The following is a 14,955-nucleotide window of genomic DNA, read 5'->3' as shown; positions in this document are numbered from 1 at the left end:
TTTGAGTGTCCTGAAAGTGAACTGCCTTCATTATAATACTAAAACCACGCCCCCTGCCCAGGTTAAGACCCTTCCCCTGAGCATGTGTAGGAGTAGCAGCATTATGTAAGCTGTATTCTAATTTATGTTAATCACTAACCAATCAGTATCTAATAGGCATGTTAGGAAAAGCACTAACCTCTGCCTTTTGTGTATAAAAGAAACACAAAAACCTGCTGTTGGGGTGTTTGATTTGTAAAAAAGTCCACGCAGCCCCCAGGCCTGACTAAACACAGCACCTCTGCTGAGCGTGTTCAGGGGGGTTATTGCACACCGGGCACCAACCCGCTGTCGGGTAACAGGCTGAACAATTTCTAGTGTTTCCTGCAGAGCGTGAAAGCTGCAAGAATTGTGGGTTCTGCTGCTGAAGGTCATCCTGTCCTTCTTTACGATCATTGTAATCAATGTTAATAAGCAAGTAAGTTAACTTTAAATAACAACTGAGACCCAGAGGACTGTGGCTGCTAAGCAGGGATGACTTAATCTCTGATCAATAGTGATTTCTCAGGCAGAGGTCCCTACTAGGGTGGTGTCATCTCTCCAGGTGGCAGCTACTCACAGTCTGGAGTTTACGTTGAGGTAGACCTGTACCAAGTGAGGGTTTCTTCTGCACACTGGATTGCAAACTGGCCACTCAGCAGCTCCGCTGTGAATAGCTGAGACATCACTGCAGAGAGAGGCTTGAAGGACGGCTGGAGGCAGCAGCCACAAAAAGCACCACAAGAGAAATTGTTTCCTCTTGTCCTTCAGACCCCCAAACATATGTTAGGGGGTACTTGCTGCATCGACAAACAGGGACACAAATACATTACAGTGCTTTAAGTATTAGCAGAAAAATGTGAAAAGGGTTTTTGTTATGTAAGGCCATTAAAATGGGTAGAAGTTACGTGCCTGAAATCCTGCCTATAGAAAAACTTTAAAAAGCAGCAACCACAGCCTGTTACCTTCTGATTTTTCTTTCTTTTTTTTTTTTTTTTTTAACCGGCCTGTTGGATGGTCGTCACCAAAAAGTCAGTGCAATGCTGCACAATTTACTCCGAGATCATCAGGACACAGCACAAATACTTCAAATTAAACATCTATGAAGGAACCCAGACTAATGAAATTATAGAGCATTCACATACTGTAATGGCTGTTGGGATGGATCAGATAAAGGTATGTGCTTATGTCAGATAAAGAGCAGGTGCTTAAACTGTAGCTTTTGTACAGTGCTGGGAGTGTGAAGCTGGTGACAGTAGAACAGCCACGTTTCAGTTCAGTTTGTTCATTACTAATGGTTAGTTTTGAGCACCTGTGTCGAGGACTCACCCAAAAGGGTTCTGTCCCTGTGCTCAAGCTCCACCATAAAGGGAAGCTCCTGCGGGGTGGAGCATCCAGCTCTCCGTCCTGATCAACACCCCAGGTGTGAGCTGCAAACACAGACTGGCCCCTCTCACCCACAGAAGGTGGTGGTCTCGTTCCCCCAGGAGAGTGGCCAGCTAGTAGTTTTGCTCAAAGCAGCAAGTTTAAGTGTTGAAGCACAAACAGATTCTTCTTACTAAGCAAATAAATAAACCAGGGCGTGTAAAACAGAACAGAGTGCTAGCTGGCGTAAGTGACACCACGCTCTGGCAGGCAGTGGAGTGCCCTGCCAGCAGGCTCTCCAAACTTTTGGTTATCTTTTTTATTTTTTGTGTGTGTTTGTGGAATAATTTCAAGCAGAGCTAGGACCACAAGGCAGGGATCTCAGCTCCTTGTTCCTTGCTGTGATCATTAGGCAAGTTCTTCTAAAGGTGAAGTGCTGTGCTGGGATCAGTTCTGCACAGGGTATACACAAAGAACGATGAAGAAGTATTTGGTCTGAGGTGTATCAAGCTGAGTGTTTTCTGCTCTGTTTAGTTTCAAAATACACCAAAAACTGTGGCTGTGTCTTGAGTTGCCTCTGGTGTGTGCTGCTCCGCGACTCCTGAGCCCCTGCCTGGGCTGCAGTGCCGTCGGAGGGTCCTGCCTCTCGCTTGGCCACTGATCTCCTGCAAAAGTGGAACAATCAGAAACTGCCGGGTCTGAAGCTGCTGCGGTGCAGCTCGCTTTGATGTCAGCCTTAACCCTTATTTTATCCTGATGTGCGTTTTATGGGTCTGCGGAAGAAAAAGCTAACTCTGAGGTGAGAGGCCATTGTGTAAATCAGAGATGTGTTCTTTATCAGGGACACTATAGTATGTGTGTAGAACAACATCATCAGTGGCACAAACATCACCCTGGGGCTTTGAGTCCAGATCTCTGTTACTGTGACGTAAATCTGGAAGAATTGGGAGCTATTTGGTACCTTTGAATGTTTGATCTTATACTGGACTTTAGGAGAGAAGAACAGGAAACATAAGAGAAACTGGATCCCCAGAACATGTAAAAAGGTGCTGAAATAGTAGTTTAAAGGTAAAGCTTAGAAATAGGAATAGAAAGCCTATAATCTTTATCTAACTTGGACAGAAATGATGAGTTAAAAGAAACAGGCTTATCTTTAATATTGGAGTTATTCTGCTGATCGGATGGAGGGAAGGAAGGGGTGGGGAATGGATAAGGGAAGATAAGGAGGTATATTTTAAGGCTGTTGCTGCAGACTGAGTTGAGCTCTTCGAAAGGAACATGTTGCGGGAGACAAACAGAGCTGCTGTGGGGATGATGCCGAGAGAAAAGACGCTGGAATCCCACCACTGGCTGTGAAAGCAGAGGGTGGGTTACTCAGGTCACTTTAAGAGAGGGTTTGAAGCAACAAGGAAACTGACATGCTCTTAAGGAAAAAAAAAACCAACAACAACAAAAAAAACCCACAAAAAACCCCAAGTGATGGCAGAATGGAAGAAAGGGGTGTGTTTGTTAAGAACATCTGCTTTTGGCAGGGGTGAACTTGTGCTGCAGAAATCAGTCCCGAGCATGGACCCTCACGAACGTGATGCTGACTGAGGTTCACTGACAGCTGCTGATTATCACTGCCTGGAACTGCAGCTGAAAGGGGAACCCAGAGGGGAAGGAGTGTGTATTTTATGGCCAGTCTTCTGAACTGCCTGCAAGATATATTTCTAGGAGTTAATCGAAAAATAGCCAATCTGGAAGAGATTTTTTTCTTTCAGACTCCTCGGAAGCTCATTCCTGAAACCTGTCAGTCACCAAGAGAGAAAGAAAGTGGGAGGGAGAGAGTGGCTAAGACAAGCCCGAGGAAGGAGAAATTGTGACTAAGAAGAAAAAAAGGAGGAGAATATTTTCAAGATGGAAAAGTTAACAGCTTTCAGTAAGAGACTTTTTTTTTTCCTTTTAAAAGATTGTATTTTATTTCCAAGTACCAAAAAGAAAAGTCAGTATAAGTCAGTGTGTGCATAGTGATGATCACAACATGCTCTTAAAATTTCTGAATGGTTTGTGGTTTCCACTTGCTCCAGTACTGGATCTGGACCCCTGCAGGTCCTGGCCCCTGTCTCTAATCAGTGACTCGCTTTCCAAAGAGCAGACAGATCTGTGTGACTTCACAAGACTGACAGGATGCGCATTTCATACCAGCTTAACAGGCAGACGTGTTCTGCTTGGTTTGCCTTGTGAGTGCCCCACCTACCACGGCTTGTAGGCACATCGGCAACCAGCTTCCACCGAGCGCAGCTATCGATTGCTCCCAGCACCAGCGACAGACACTGATGATATTTATCACCATCCTCCTCTCACCAAGTCATTCACAAGGAGTGTTCTCACAGACAGCAGCATTTTGGAAAGTACCTTTCCCAGGCTTCCCACAACATGAGTTCAGCACGCTCCAGTTCATAGAGCTGTGCTGGCTGGGGAAGGAGATCAAAGTGGTCTTTCGTGTGCCCGTCAGTCTCGTCTGTCTGGAGATGTTTGTTTTTAAGCAGAATAAATAGAAACTTATTAAAGCTTGAACACGGGTCTGTATACGAATGGCTGGATGGTTCACTGGGAAAATTTATCTGGAGAATTCCCAGTGAGAAAATTGCCGATGTTTGTTAAAGGACATAATCTGGAATAATAACATGTGAATACGTGAATATATAAATACATTAATATATAAATATATATCTAAATAAATCAGTTTTAAATACAAGCCCCCCAAGAGCACTAGGAAAAAAGTATTATCAAAAGATGAGAAGGGTTTTTTTCTGGGTTTTAATACACTGTAGTATCATTCTTTATTTTTTCCATGATGACAGCAGGTTGGAGAGACCATCAAGCCAGTAGCCCAAAGAGCAAAACAACCGTGTAATTTGTACTGGTTCACAGGAGCCGGTACAACCTCCTGATGACGGGTGACAGGGACGAACAACACAGCGCCAAGCAGCGGTGCCTCACAAAACAGCACCTGCCGCCTTCTCCATCCTCCGTGATAACACAACTGTTATCGAGGACATCTGCAGAGACAATAAAACGCCAGTGTTGCAGTCCAGAAACAGAAAAAGGCTCTCCCAAAGGCAGCTCTCCTGTGTCCCCAGCGCCAGCTCTTCCCAAACACGACCCGCGTGTGTCACACCGACCCCAGCACAGGCTCGCCGCGGGGAATCAGCGCAGCGGCTCCCACTGCCAACCCGCAGCAGGCGCTGGTCATCATTCAGCAACACCCCGGGATCCCGTGCAGCTCCTGGGGGACCAACGCCCTCCAGCCCCCACTGTGCTCTCCGTCCCGGCACAGAGGAAAAGCAGCTGTCCAGGAGTGAAGCCAGTGAGGAGTCAGCACGGGGCTCCCTGTCCCCCCGCTCTCCTCTCCTTGGCCCTGAGCGACACCTTCCACCCCTCCAAACTGGCAGCAGATACGGCAGGGACAGAGTAGTTGTGGCTTCATCACTGGCATTAGCCAGCCTGTGCCTCAGCTTCCTCCTGCGTGAGCTGGTACCAGGGCAGTTGGTGCCTACATCTGGGGAGCTTTACACCAGGCCAGATAACACTGAAAAGTTGCAGGGGAGTCACAAGGCTGTTTTTGCTCAGAGCAGCCATCAACAGGGTGTAGGTACAGGGCCCAGTGACATCTGGGCTGTGGGTAAGCAAAGGCTGAGGGCAGCCATGGAGCGAGGGGCCGGAGTGTCCAGGACCCCATTGCCTGCGGAGCAGCTCACAGCTGGCCCCAGGTTACGGGGTGTCGTTAGGGCTGATGTCATAATGGGGCAGATACAAACCACCCGACGACAGGGTGTCAGAGCGTCAGTGCTGCAGCCGCGCCGCCACCAGTCACTGCAGACATGCTGCGCTCTGTCCCGGGTCTGCCGGCGGCCTCTGAGCCTGCCCAGCTGCCCCCCATCACCTACCAGCTGCCCCAGGCCAGCGTCTGGCAGGGGGGGCCAGGGCCCACGGGGGCCCCGGGGCAGCTGGTGCAGCTCCACCCCGGCATGTGGCTCAACCCCATGGTGCAGCTCTACCCTGGGGTGCAGTTCTGCTCCTTGGCTGCTCCCTGTCCCCCTGCCCACGGCTGGGGACAGCAGGTGATGGTGGGGATGCTGGTGCCCCTCCAGCCGATGGGGGTCACCGAGGACAGCATCCGCAGTGCCAGCCCTCACCTGGCTACAGCACCAGGAAAAACCACGACAAAGCGCACAGGTGAGATTTGGGGGTGGCAGAGCCTGCGGGCAGGTGTCCCGTGTGCAGGAAAGCTTGCATGGCCCCGGGGCTGGGCTGACTTTGATTGCTTTTTCAGCAGGGGTGACCATCCCCAAGGCCCCGGCCATGCCCCCGGACCTGCCCGAGCTGGGGTCAGACGCCTTTGCCGAGGCCTTTCCTGAGCTGGCAGGGGACAACGTGCTGTTTGAGGACGAGCTGTCTTTCACCATGGACATTACCGACACGCTCGCCTGGCTCGACGCCGTGGATGGCAAGGACGCTGTCCCTGAAGTCCCCAACAGCCCCTGCTCGACCGCCCTCTTCCAGAAGCTCGAGTATGTGGCAGAGGGTGGCTGCCCCAAGCAGCAACCATCAGTGGCGGGGCTGGGGCACAGCAACCCCTTCTCGGGGGTGGCGACATCCCCCTTGCCAGACCCCGAGGGGCGGCAGGGAGAGGTGGCAGCGGTCCTTGCCATGGGGAGTGCCCTGGAGCCTGCTGTGGAGAGTCCCCTGGAGCATCTTCTGGAGAACCCTCTGCCCAGTCCCCTGGCTGCCCCCCAGCGTCACCCACCCCGCACGGCCGGGCTGACGGAGGAGGTGCTGCAGAGGCAGCCCCGGGTGGTTCTCACCCGCCTGCCCCTGGAGAATCCCCTGAAGGGTGCTCGGGAGACCCCTCTGCCCAGTCCCCTGGCTGCCCCCCAGCGTCACCCTCCCCGCACAGCCCGGCTGACAGAGGAGGTGCTGCGGAGGCAGCCCCGGGTGGTTCTCACCCGCCTGCCGCTGCCCTTCGGTGTCAACTGCCGGGGGGTGCCCGGATTGGGCCGGGCGCACGGCAAGCGGGCCAAGCGCCCTGTGCTGGCCGGCAGCCCCAAGACGCAGGAGACCTCCCCGCCACCCAAGAAGAGGAAGAACATGAGGGACGCCGGGGGACAAAGGGCCCCACACCCCCCCAGTCGCTATTGACAGCGTGATGGAGAAGGTGTGGAGCACGAATCCCCGCAACATACGACCTGCACCTGCCCGCTCCCGCCCCAGCCCTTTCCCATATCTCTCTTTCTTCCATAATTTATTAAAGGTTTCATGTTTGTTCCACAGCGCCTCTGCCTCGGCTCATTCCTGCAGCGGGAGGCAGGGGGTTAATGCAGCCCCTGACCCAGGTGTAGATCTGACCCTCCACCTCTTCACCTACTGTATGAGGAACCCCCCATGATTCTGGGTGGAGATGTTTAATCAGAACATTAATTCCCAGACTCGTTCTAAACGAACTACAAAGAGCTCTCAAAAATCTGTCTGCTCCCATGGAAGCAGGAAAATCCTTCTTTAGCTTTGAGAGCAGGACAAAACCATCTGGGACTCGATACGCTCACCCTGCAACAAGGAGGTGTCCGTGCACTGATTCAAACCCCCTGTTGCACCAATGTTACAAAGCTCGACAAATCGAACACCATGTCCCGTGCCGTTTCCAAACATTCAAAAACATTACATCAAATCGCCATAGCTCCTGATGGATTTTCACTTTCTGACCTGTTTAGGTGGATACCATCCTTAAATTTTGCCCCGGTTTGAGCCCAGAGGGCAACTGCGCACCACGCAGCCGCGCACTCACCCCTTCCCCCCCAGCGCTGGGAAGGAGAAAGGAAGCAAAAAGCTCAGGAATCGAGATAATGACAGGGAGGGCTGGCTCACCCATTACAGTCACGGGCAAAAGACAGACTTGTTAGGGGAAGAAAACAAGAATAGCACTTGAATTCAAACACTAACAACACCACCACTTAACAGACACAGTGGGACAGTGAAAAGCGTTACGATACCACACCTTAAAAACCCCTCGCCCCACCCCTCCCTTCTTTCTGGGCTCAGTTCCATGGATAACGTCCTTGGCTCCATGGGGCTGCCCTTCTCCTCACCCTGTCCTTCTAGCACTCCTGCCCCACGGAATGCACTGAAACAACCCCTGAGAACAGGTTACCTCAGGGCAGGGGTTCTCTCCTCCACTGATGCTTCTACCCCCTGTCCCTGTAAGTGGCAGCCTGCGAGTCTGCAGAGCGGGGAGGAGGAAGGCAGCTGCTGCAGCAGACACGATGCCGTTGCATTCCTGGAACAAGACACAGCAGACAGAGCCAGCAGTGCCTTCTAGTGTGTGCAGCGCACACCAGGTGCCACCAGGAAGCACCTGCAATTTCACACCTGAAGCATAACGGTGATTTCTGGTGAGTCACGTGAACTTCTTCCACTGGAACCATGACTGCCTGCACACTCTAAAATGGTTAGTCACACTCATTGCTTGATAGTTCCTCAAAGTCTACTCACAATCTCCTGGTTTAAGCAGTTATGGATGTATCAAAGCAAGGTTATCAAGCAGACCAACAAAAAGAGAATGCCAAAGCAAAACGGACAAGGCTACGGAAGATTTCTTCCTAGGTTCTTCCGTTATGGAGCTTCTGATGGCCTCAGTCAATGGCACAAACACTGGAAGAAGTTACTGAAGGGGAACAAAACCTGCTTACAGATGTAGAGCTCCAAAAAAATCTATCCAAGTAGCACTTCCTCTCTCTCTGCCTCCAGTATCACCGACACAAGAACACCCCATCGTTCTCTCTCACACGCACACCTGAGACGCTTGTTGCAGAGACAAACCCCTGCAGGTGAGTAAAGCCTCAGCTCCTCGTGGAGGCAGATCAGATGCAGCAGTCCTGCCATCCAGACCCCTCTCAGCACAGGCCTCCCAACAGCTCTTCAGACACCCCAGCAGAATTCCTACTTCCTAACTGATAAAATTGCTGATGTCTGAATTGTTTTCCCTTACAGCCAAGACAATCTGTTGCAGGAAGTGATGGAGGAAGTAGGAACGACGAAGAGTGAACCAGATCCATGCGATGATGTCCCAAACCTAGCCGGTGCTGGAGTCCAACAGTCAAACATACTGCTCCTGTCCTGAACTTCCATCTTGACAGAGGGGAGCCGAGTCACTGAACATCTGGAGGAGTGAAGAAAGCTTTCGGAATGGATAAATGAGTGTTATGTGGGACCTGGGCATGATGTCAATGGTATGGAATAAGGGGTGGAGACTGTACTGGGTCTGGCTGAGCCGGAATTGGTTTTCCCCTGTAGCAGCCCTCATGGTGCTGTGTTATGTTGGGAGCTGGCAGGGTGTTGATAGCACACTGGTGCTGTGGCTACTGCTGAGTGGTGCTTACACAGCACCAAGGCTCTTTCCGACATTTTCCCCCCCACAGTGGGACGGGGTGGGCAAGATCTTGGGAGGGGACACAACCAGGACAGCTGACCCCAACTGACCAAAGGGATATTCCAGACCATATGACGTCTGCTCAGTATAAAGCTGGGAGAAAGGAGGAAGGGGTGGGGGTCACCGTTGGTCCTCCGAGGCAACCACTACGTGTATTGGAGCCCTGCTTCCTGAGAAGGCCCGACATCGCCTGTTCATGGGAAATAGAGAATAAATCTGTTTTCTTTTTTTTGCTTCCGCGCACGGACCTTTGCTTCGCTTTGCTTATATTAGAACTGCTTTTGTTTTACCCACAAGACTTGGTTGGGATTTTTTCCTATCTTATATTCTTTCCCCTCTTTGCCTTGTTGAGAAAACAGGGGAAGGGGGGGGGAAGTGATAGAGTGACTTGGTGGGTACCTGGCATTTAGCCAAGGTCAAACCACCACACAATCATACACAATTAATATATCTGTAGGCTTAATGGCAAGTCTTCAGTCAGAACACAGCACATTCACTCTCCCCCCACTAGCACACCTGCCAAAATATCCAGATGGGCAGACTCAGTGTTCTCAGAGCAGACTATCTGGCTTCACCTTCACTGGAACCCCAGTAAGTGCTGATTGTTTAGGGTCTGCAGTGAAAGCTGTCCCTCAGCCCGTGACCCTGGCCATAGATACCCATCTAACACTGGAGACACCAGGCTCAAAACACTGACCCCACTGAACCGATGAGGGAAATTCCTGCCGGGGTCAGCACAGCCTGAACCTCACCCCAGGACAAGTCCTGCAGCTCGGGGCTGGCACACGGGCTCTGCCAGAGGAGCAGCACTGAGCCTCCAGCTCCTCCCTTTTGCTGGAGATCAACACCAGGACCAGAGGGGCAACAAGAGCAACTGTGCAGCGTTTCTTCAGCTCCCCCAGGTTCACAGCGCTGACGTGCCGGAGTGTGCCAGCCAGCTTCACGCTGCGGGAGCTGAGGAGCAGCAGCTGCTGGCTGCTGTTGCTGTGCTGACAACCTCCAGAGAAGGGAGACGAGCCACGGGCAGCAACACCTTCCACCACGGCTGCTGAATCCAACAGACTCCTCAGAGCAACAGAGCAGGTCCCCGCCAGGTGGAAGAGAAGGCGGCAGCCACTGAGACACGAAAACACAAATGCTCGAAGGCTGTATACGCTTGGATCTGCCAAAACCAAAAGGGCCAGGATCGGAGAGAAGAAAGAAGCCGTAAGATCCATTTTTTTTCCTTCAGGAAGCCCCGGTCTGCACAAAAACACCGCCTTCCCGGTTGTGTTCAGCCCTACCAAAATAAAAGCACGCTTACACGCTTCAGTGAAGCTCCAGTGCCCTTCTGCGCCTTCTAGAAAAAAGAGAATTTGCTAAATCATGGTTGACACACTTTGGGTTGTTTTGGATGTTAAAGTCTACAAATAACTGGACACAGATAACATAAAACTACCACAGAATCTGACACAGCTGGCAGATGTCCTGACCCTGCCTGAGGCCAGGAGGCCAGACGAGGCGACAGCCCACGGCCCCGTCCAAGCCCACGGAGCTGCGTGTGGCAGCCCTGAGCCTCCCCACGGGGCCCTGCAGAGACACTGCAGAAGGACAGAGCTCACCCCGCTGACCTGGGACAGGAAGGCAGACACGCGCCCAGGACACCTCCGGGTACAAGGGCAAAATTCTCAGGCCACAGAACAAATCTCAAAACCAGAAGCTTGATGAACTGTTTTTCTCCCTCTCCTTTTAGAATCCCTACACACGCACACGCAGTTTTAATATGATTCCAGGAATTTGAAATGTATGTAAAAATATCTTCTTACAGCTATTATCTCCATACTACAGGTTTGACAGGAAACTCTGTACGGTGCCTTAAAACTGCAAAATAACTTGTCATCAGCTCCATCCACATTTCTCCTCTTACGAGCCTTCCCACCCTGCTCCTACTTCCTTATTTTCTTTCTTTTCTTTTTTGTTCCTAAACTGTGGAATTACAGCGAAAAGCAAGATGACCAAAGATGATTAGACGAAGGTCACAAGCTGAAGTATGAGAGATTTCCTATCAGCAGGGTTAAATACATCAGGGAGGAAGGAGATATATTGACAGCTGAAAGGTTTGTTCATTTGAGTTCACTTCTACGGCAAATTTTCTGCTAGATCCACTTTTGAAAAAGTCAGAATGTAATAAACAGAGTCATTCTCTGTAGGGTTATTGATGAGGGAAAAAAAAGAGTTATAAGTAGTATTGATTTGGGGTGAAATGGCAGAACGTGACAACCAATAGAGCTTAGTCAGATATAAAATAGAAGGAGTCACACCAGTCATGACAGGATTGTTACAGGAGCCAAATCCTGGTATCAGCTGAGGAAGGGAAGAAGCTCTAAATGGGATCCCCAATGTAAGCCGTGGATCACTTTACAGAAAAAATAACCCTAAACTATTCATTTTCCTTTTTAACACGTGAGATGGTTTGTATTTCAGCATATTGTCACTGCTGTTTTTCTAAAGCTTTTGAAACAAATTCTTTCCTCCTCCGTAGTATTTTCATTAAATGTCATCAACGCTCTTTTCAAATCTCTGTGAGAAGTGCGATTCTCCTGATTTACCAGGTAACGAGAAGATGGAAAGAGATTTGGGCTACATTTTCCCGAGCAGTCAGTAATGCTGGATATGCAAATCCATAAAACGAGAGCCCTACAGAGAGGAAATTTTCAAAGGTCCTGGGAAACTCTGACTTTGGTCGATGTCAACAGCTGCTTCCAAGTTCACAAACTCTGGGTCAGAGCCTGGGGGGCCAAAAGCGGAGCCTTCACAGCAAGCTGTGTACGCACAGCAAGCTCGCTCCCAGCTACACCAGAGCCTAAACCGGGAGGGATCCTAACTGACAGTCCTCTGCTCTAATTACAGAGCTCATTAATTTTACCACTCGAATGACTGGGGGTGAAAAAAGCCCAACAACCATACATTACACCCCGTGAAAGTTCTGTACATTTACCAGTATTTATATAGCGCCTCACTCCCGAGCACAGCCACACCAGAAAACAACAGCAATAACAACTTCAGAAAGCAAGGAATGAGTATTTCTCACCGGGTATTTCACCCACGCACCATCGCTCAGCTTATTGCCTTTTCCTAGACTCTGGACCCCCCAAAGTAATTCTTGAAAGATCCTAAAATGCCTCACAAATGGCATTTGACACAGAAGTAGTTACAGCCCCGAGGTGAACGGCAGCGGTGCTGATAACGATCAACATCCCGCCAGGACTCCCTGCAGGCTGGGATGAACCTGCTGCACCCAAGGGAGACACAAACCCTGTTGGGAAGAACCTCTGGCACCCATCAGCTACAGAAATGCCGACAGTCAGCCTGGGGGATGTGCACAGCCTCGGGGAGGAGGGGCCTTGGGACAGTCTCGTTTGTAGGAGCGGAGCCGTGAGCAGGAGGTTGGGGAAGGACAGGGGCTGCCCCAGCTCCGGCTGCGAGGAAGGCACAGGACAGGCAGAACGGCCCCGCCACGCCGAAAGGCGAGCTGGCCGGGAAACCGAGGGGAACGGGGAAAAAAGCCACTGATTAATAACGAGGGATTGGTAGAGACTGCGACGGTTTAAACGCTTGTTTAGCTGGAATCCCATTTCTGTTGGAAAATGGCATTATCACCCCCAGATTGAAAATTCGGAGTGAATCCCATCAGGAGGAGGATGGGTAGAGCTGCCTGGGCTGAGGCGCTCACGGGAGGAAACTCTGCCCTAAGCTCTGGCAGGAGAAGCAGCCCAGGCAGTTTTTCCCTTGGGCTCTGTCTGCCATCAGCGATGGGATTCAACCATAAAATGGCTCCTTCCCCCACACCAATATCTCACCCCGTGCCGCAGTAGGGATGGGAAGCTGCTCCCAGTGCCCAGCCAAGGCCATCTGGCAGCACAGCAGTTTCCTTCAGGCCTTTCCCAGCAATCCCAGTCTCATTCCGGAATCCATCGGAAGCAGTTTGTAATTAAAGGTACCTGCTGGAGATACCTCCCGGGCTCAGGGATTTACAGGGAGAGAGGCAAAATGGAATTAAAGCGGCCAGATGAGGCTGGGTCGCTCCTCCACCAGGACAGTGCTGAAGGACGTTGCCTTTCCAGCCCCAAACCGCTGCTCCCCCCCCATTTCAGCTTCCCCCGGGAATTCAGCACCAAGAGCCACCGGACAGCCCGAGGGGGGGGGAAGCCGCTTTTCTGGTTTTTTTTCCCGTTTCCCCCCAAACCTCCTGCCGTTCCAGGGTCCCGCTGTACTCACCCAGAGCGGCTGCTCCCTCGCAGGGGCCGGGCAAGGCTCCCTCCTCCCGGGGGTCCCCACGGGGGGGCCGGAGGCGGCGGGGGGCTGGGGGGGGGCAGGACGGAGCGGCGCTTCGCTCCCTCGGAGGGCGCCGGGCGCGGGGGGGGCAGTTTCGCCGCTCGCCCCTCCCGGGGTTGGGGCTGTGGGGGCGGCAGGGGGGGGCGGTTCTCGGCGCGGAGCCGGGACGCAGCTTCTGCCCGGCAAAGGCGGCCGGTTCGCCGCCGCCGGCACCGAGAGAGCCGCTCCGCTCCGCCCGCTCCGCTCCCCCCGCCGGCGCCCGGGGCTCAGCGTCCCGTCCACACCCCTCCCGGCCCCGCCGCTCCCCCGGCCCCGCCGCCGCTGCCGGCCGAGCCCCCCCCGCCTCCGCCAGCGCCGGCTCCCGCGGGAACCTCCGCAGCTGCTGCCACCGCTGGGATCGGGCTGAGGGGAGGGGCGGGAAAGGAGCCCATTGGCAGCTGGAGGGGAGGGGGCGGGAACAGCAGCCCCATTGGCAGCTGGAGGGGAGGGGGCGGGGCCAGCAGCCCCATGGGCAGCTGGAGGGGGGAGGTCTCTGCCGAAAGCACCTGAGAAGGGTCTGGTAGGGAATGGGGCCCACGCTCACAAAAAGCTGTTGGATTCATGAGCTCATCTCAAGTGCCTCTATACCAATGCACCAGTATGAGCAACAACCAGGGGGAGCTTGAGGCCATGATGCAGCACGAGAACTATGACATATCAGCTATAACAGACACGTGGTGGGATGCCTCACACGACTGCAGTGCTGCCATCGATGGCTGCAAGCTCTTCAGGAGGGACAGACAGGGAAGGAGAGGCGGTGGAGTGGCCCTGTATGTAAGAGAATGCTGTGACAGCTCAGAAATCAAGTACAGTGATAACGGGGTTGAGAGTGTTTGGATTAGGTTAAGGGCCAATAAAGCAGATCTTGCTGTGGGAGTCTGCTCTAGACTCGGCTACATTAATTAGTTGGTAGTACTCCACCTCCTCCCCACACAACAGCCTCGTCTCTCTCCAACCCCCGAGTGCCAAGCTGGACACCCCTGTGACAAGCCACTCAGTTTGGCCACTCACAGCTACAGCAGAACAGAGAGCAGAGACTCCCATCTCCACAAAATTCACTCCGCCCTTGCCTTACAAGAGTGGGCATCGTACACAGGAGGTTTAGGATTCCTGGCACGTGCCTACCCGGTGCAGGGCAGCAGCATGTCAGAGCCCCCGCAGTGGGACACACCTCGCAGGGAGCAGCCGAGGCTCCAGATGAGCACAGCTCAGCACCAGCGGCTCTGGGCCTGCACGGACACGGCTGGGCTCAGGGAACACCGGGCACCTGAAACATGCTGCTTCTGGAGCCGGTTCAGGCTGCTCTGCAAGGGCACTGCTTGGCATCCAGGCCGTGAGGGCGCCGAGGCGGCCACCCCGCTCCGTGCCGGGGGGACGAGGTTGTACCCCCTTTACACCGGTCACTCCCTCAGGCGTGTGAGCGGGGCTGGGGACAAGAGGAGCAGGCACAGAGGACGCAGCGGGGAGCCAGCCGCAGCAGCCCCGTGAGCTGATCTGCGGGCACGCCGCCCTGCACCCACAGCCTCGGGGACGGGCGGGAGCGCAGGGAGCTCTGCACCATCTTCCCACACCCGCTGAAAACGCCAACACAGGGGTTCTGTGAGCTGGAATGAGGGGTGTCATCGGTGGAATCACTCTTCCTCACAAGTGACAATCTCCCAGCCACTGCCTCTTCCCAGGGTCCCAGAACACAATTCGCCTGTTACTGGTGCTATGGGATTGCACTCACGTCAAAGAGATGGGAATTGGGC

The 14,955-nt window shown here is 52.9% G+C and overlaps 1 protein-coding gene across 3 annotated transcripts in view; it reads right to left on the bottom strand.

Moving 5' to 3' along the window:
- Positions 1-245: 245 nt before the first annotated feature.
- LOC141927330 (glutamate rich 3-like) overlaps positions 246-14,955 on the bottom strand; it is a 29,241-nt gene continuing 14,531 nt past the window's right edge. For 2 of the 3 annotated variants that reach the window (XM_074834495.1, XM_074834496.1), the window contains one exon: positions 1,555-2,048. In XM_074834495.1, the coding sequence (XP_074690596.1) occupies positions 1,831-2,048 (218 nt within the window). In that variant the 3' untranslated portion in view covers positions 1,555-1,830. Of the gene's footprint in view, positions 819-1,554; positions 2,049-14,955 lie in introns of those variants that run through there. The other variant, XM_074834497.1, reaches the window with a different exon arrangement.

Source organism: Strix aluco, chromosome 9, assembly GCF_031877795.1.
Source record: "Strix aluco isolate bStrAlu1 chromosome 9, bStrAlu1.hap1, whole genome shotgun sequence".
In the NCBI taxonomy this organism is placed as follows: domain Eukaryota; kingdom Metazoa; phylum Chordata; class Aves; order Strigiformes; family Strigidae; genus Strix; species Strix aluco.
The sequence above is the reverse complement of the archived record's forward strand: the minus strand, read 5'-3'. Positions and strand labels throughout refer to the sequence as shown.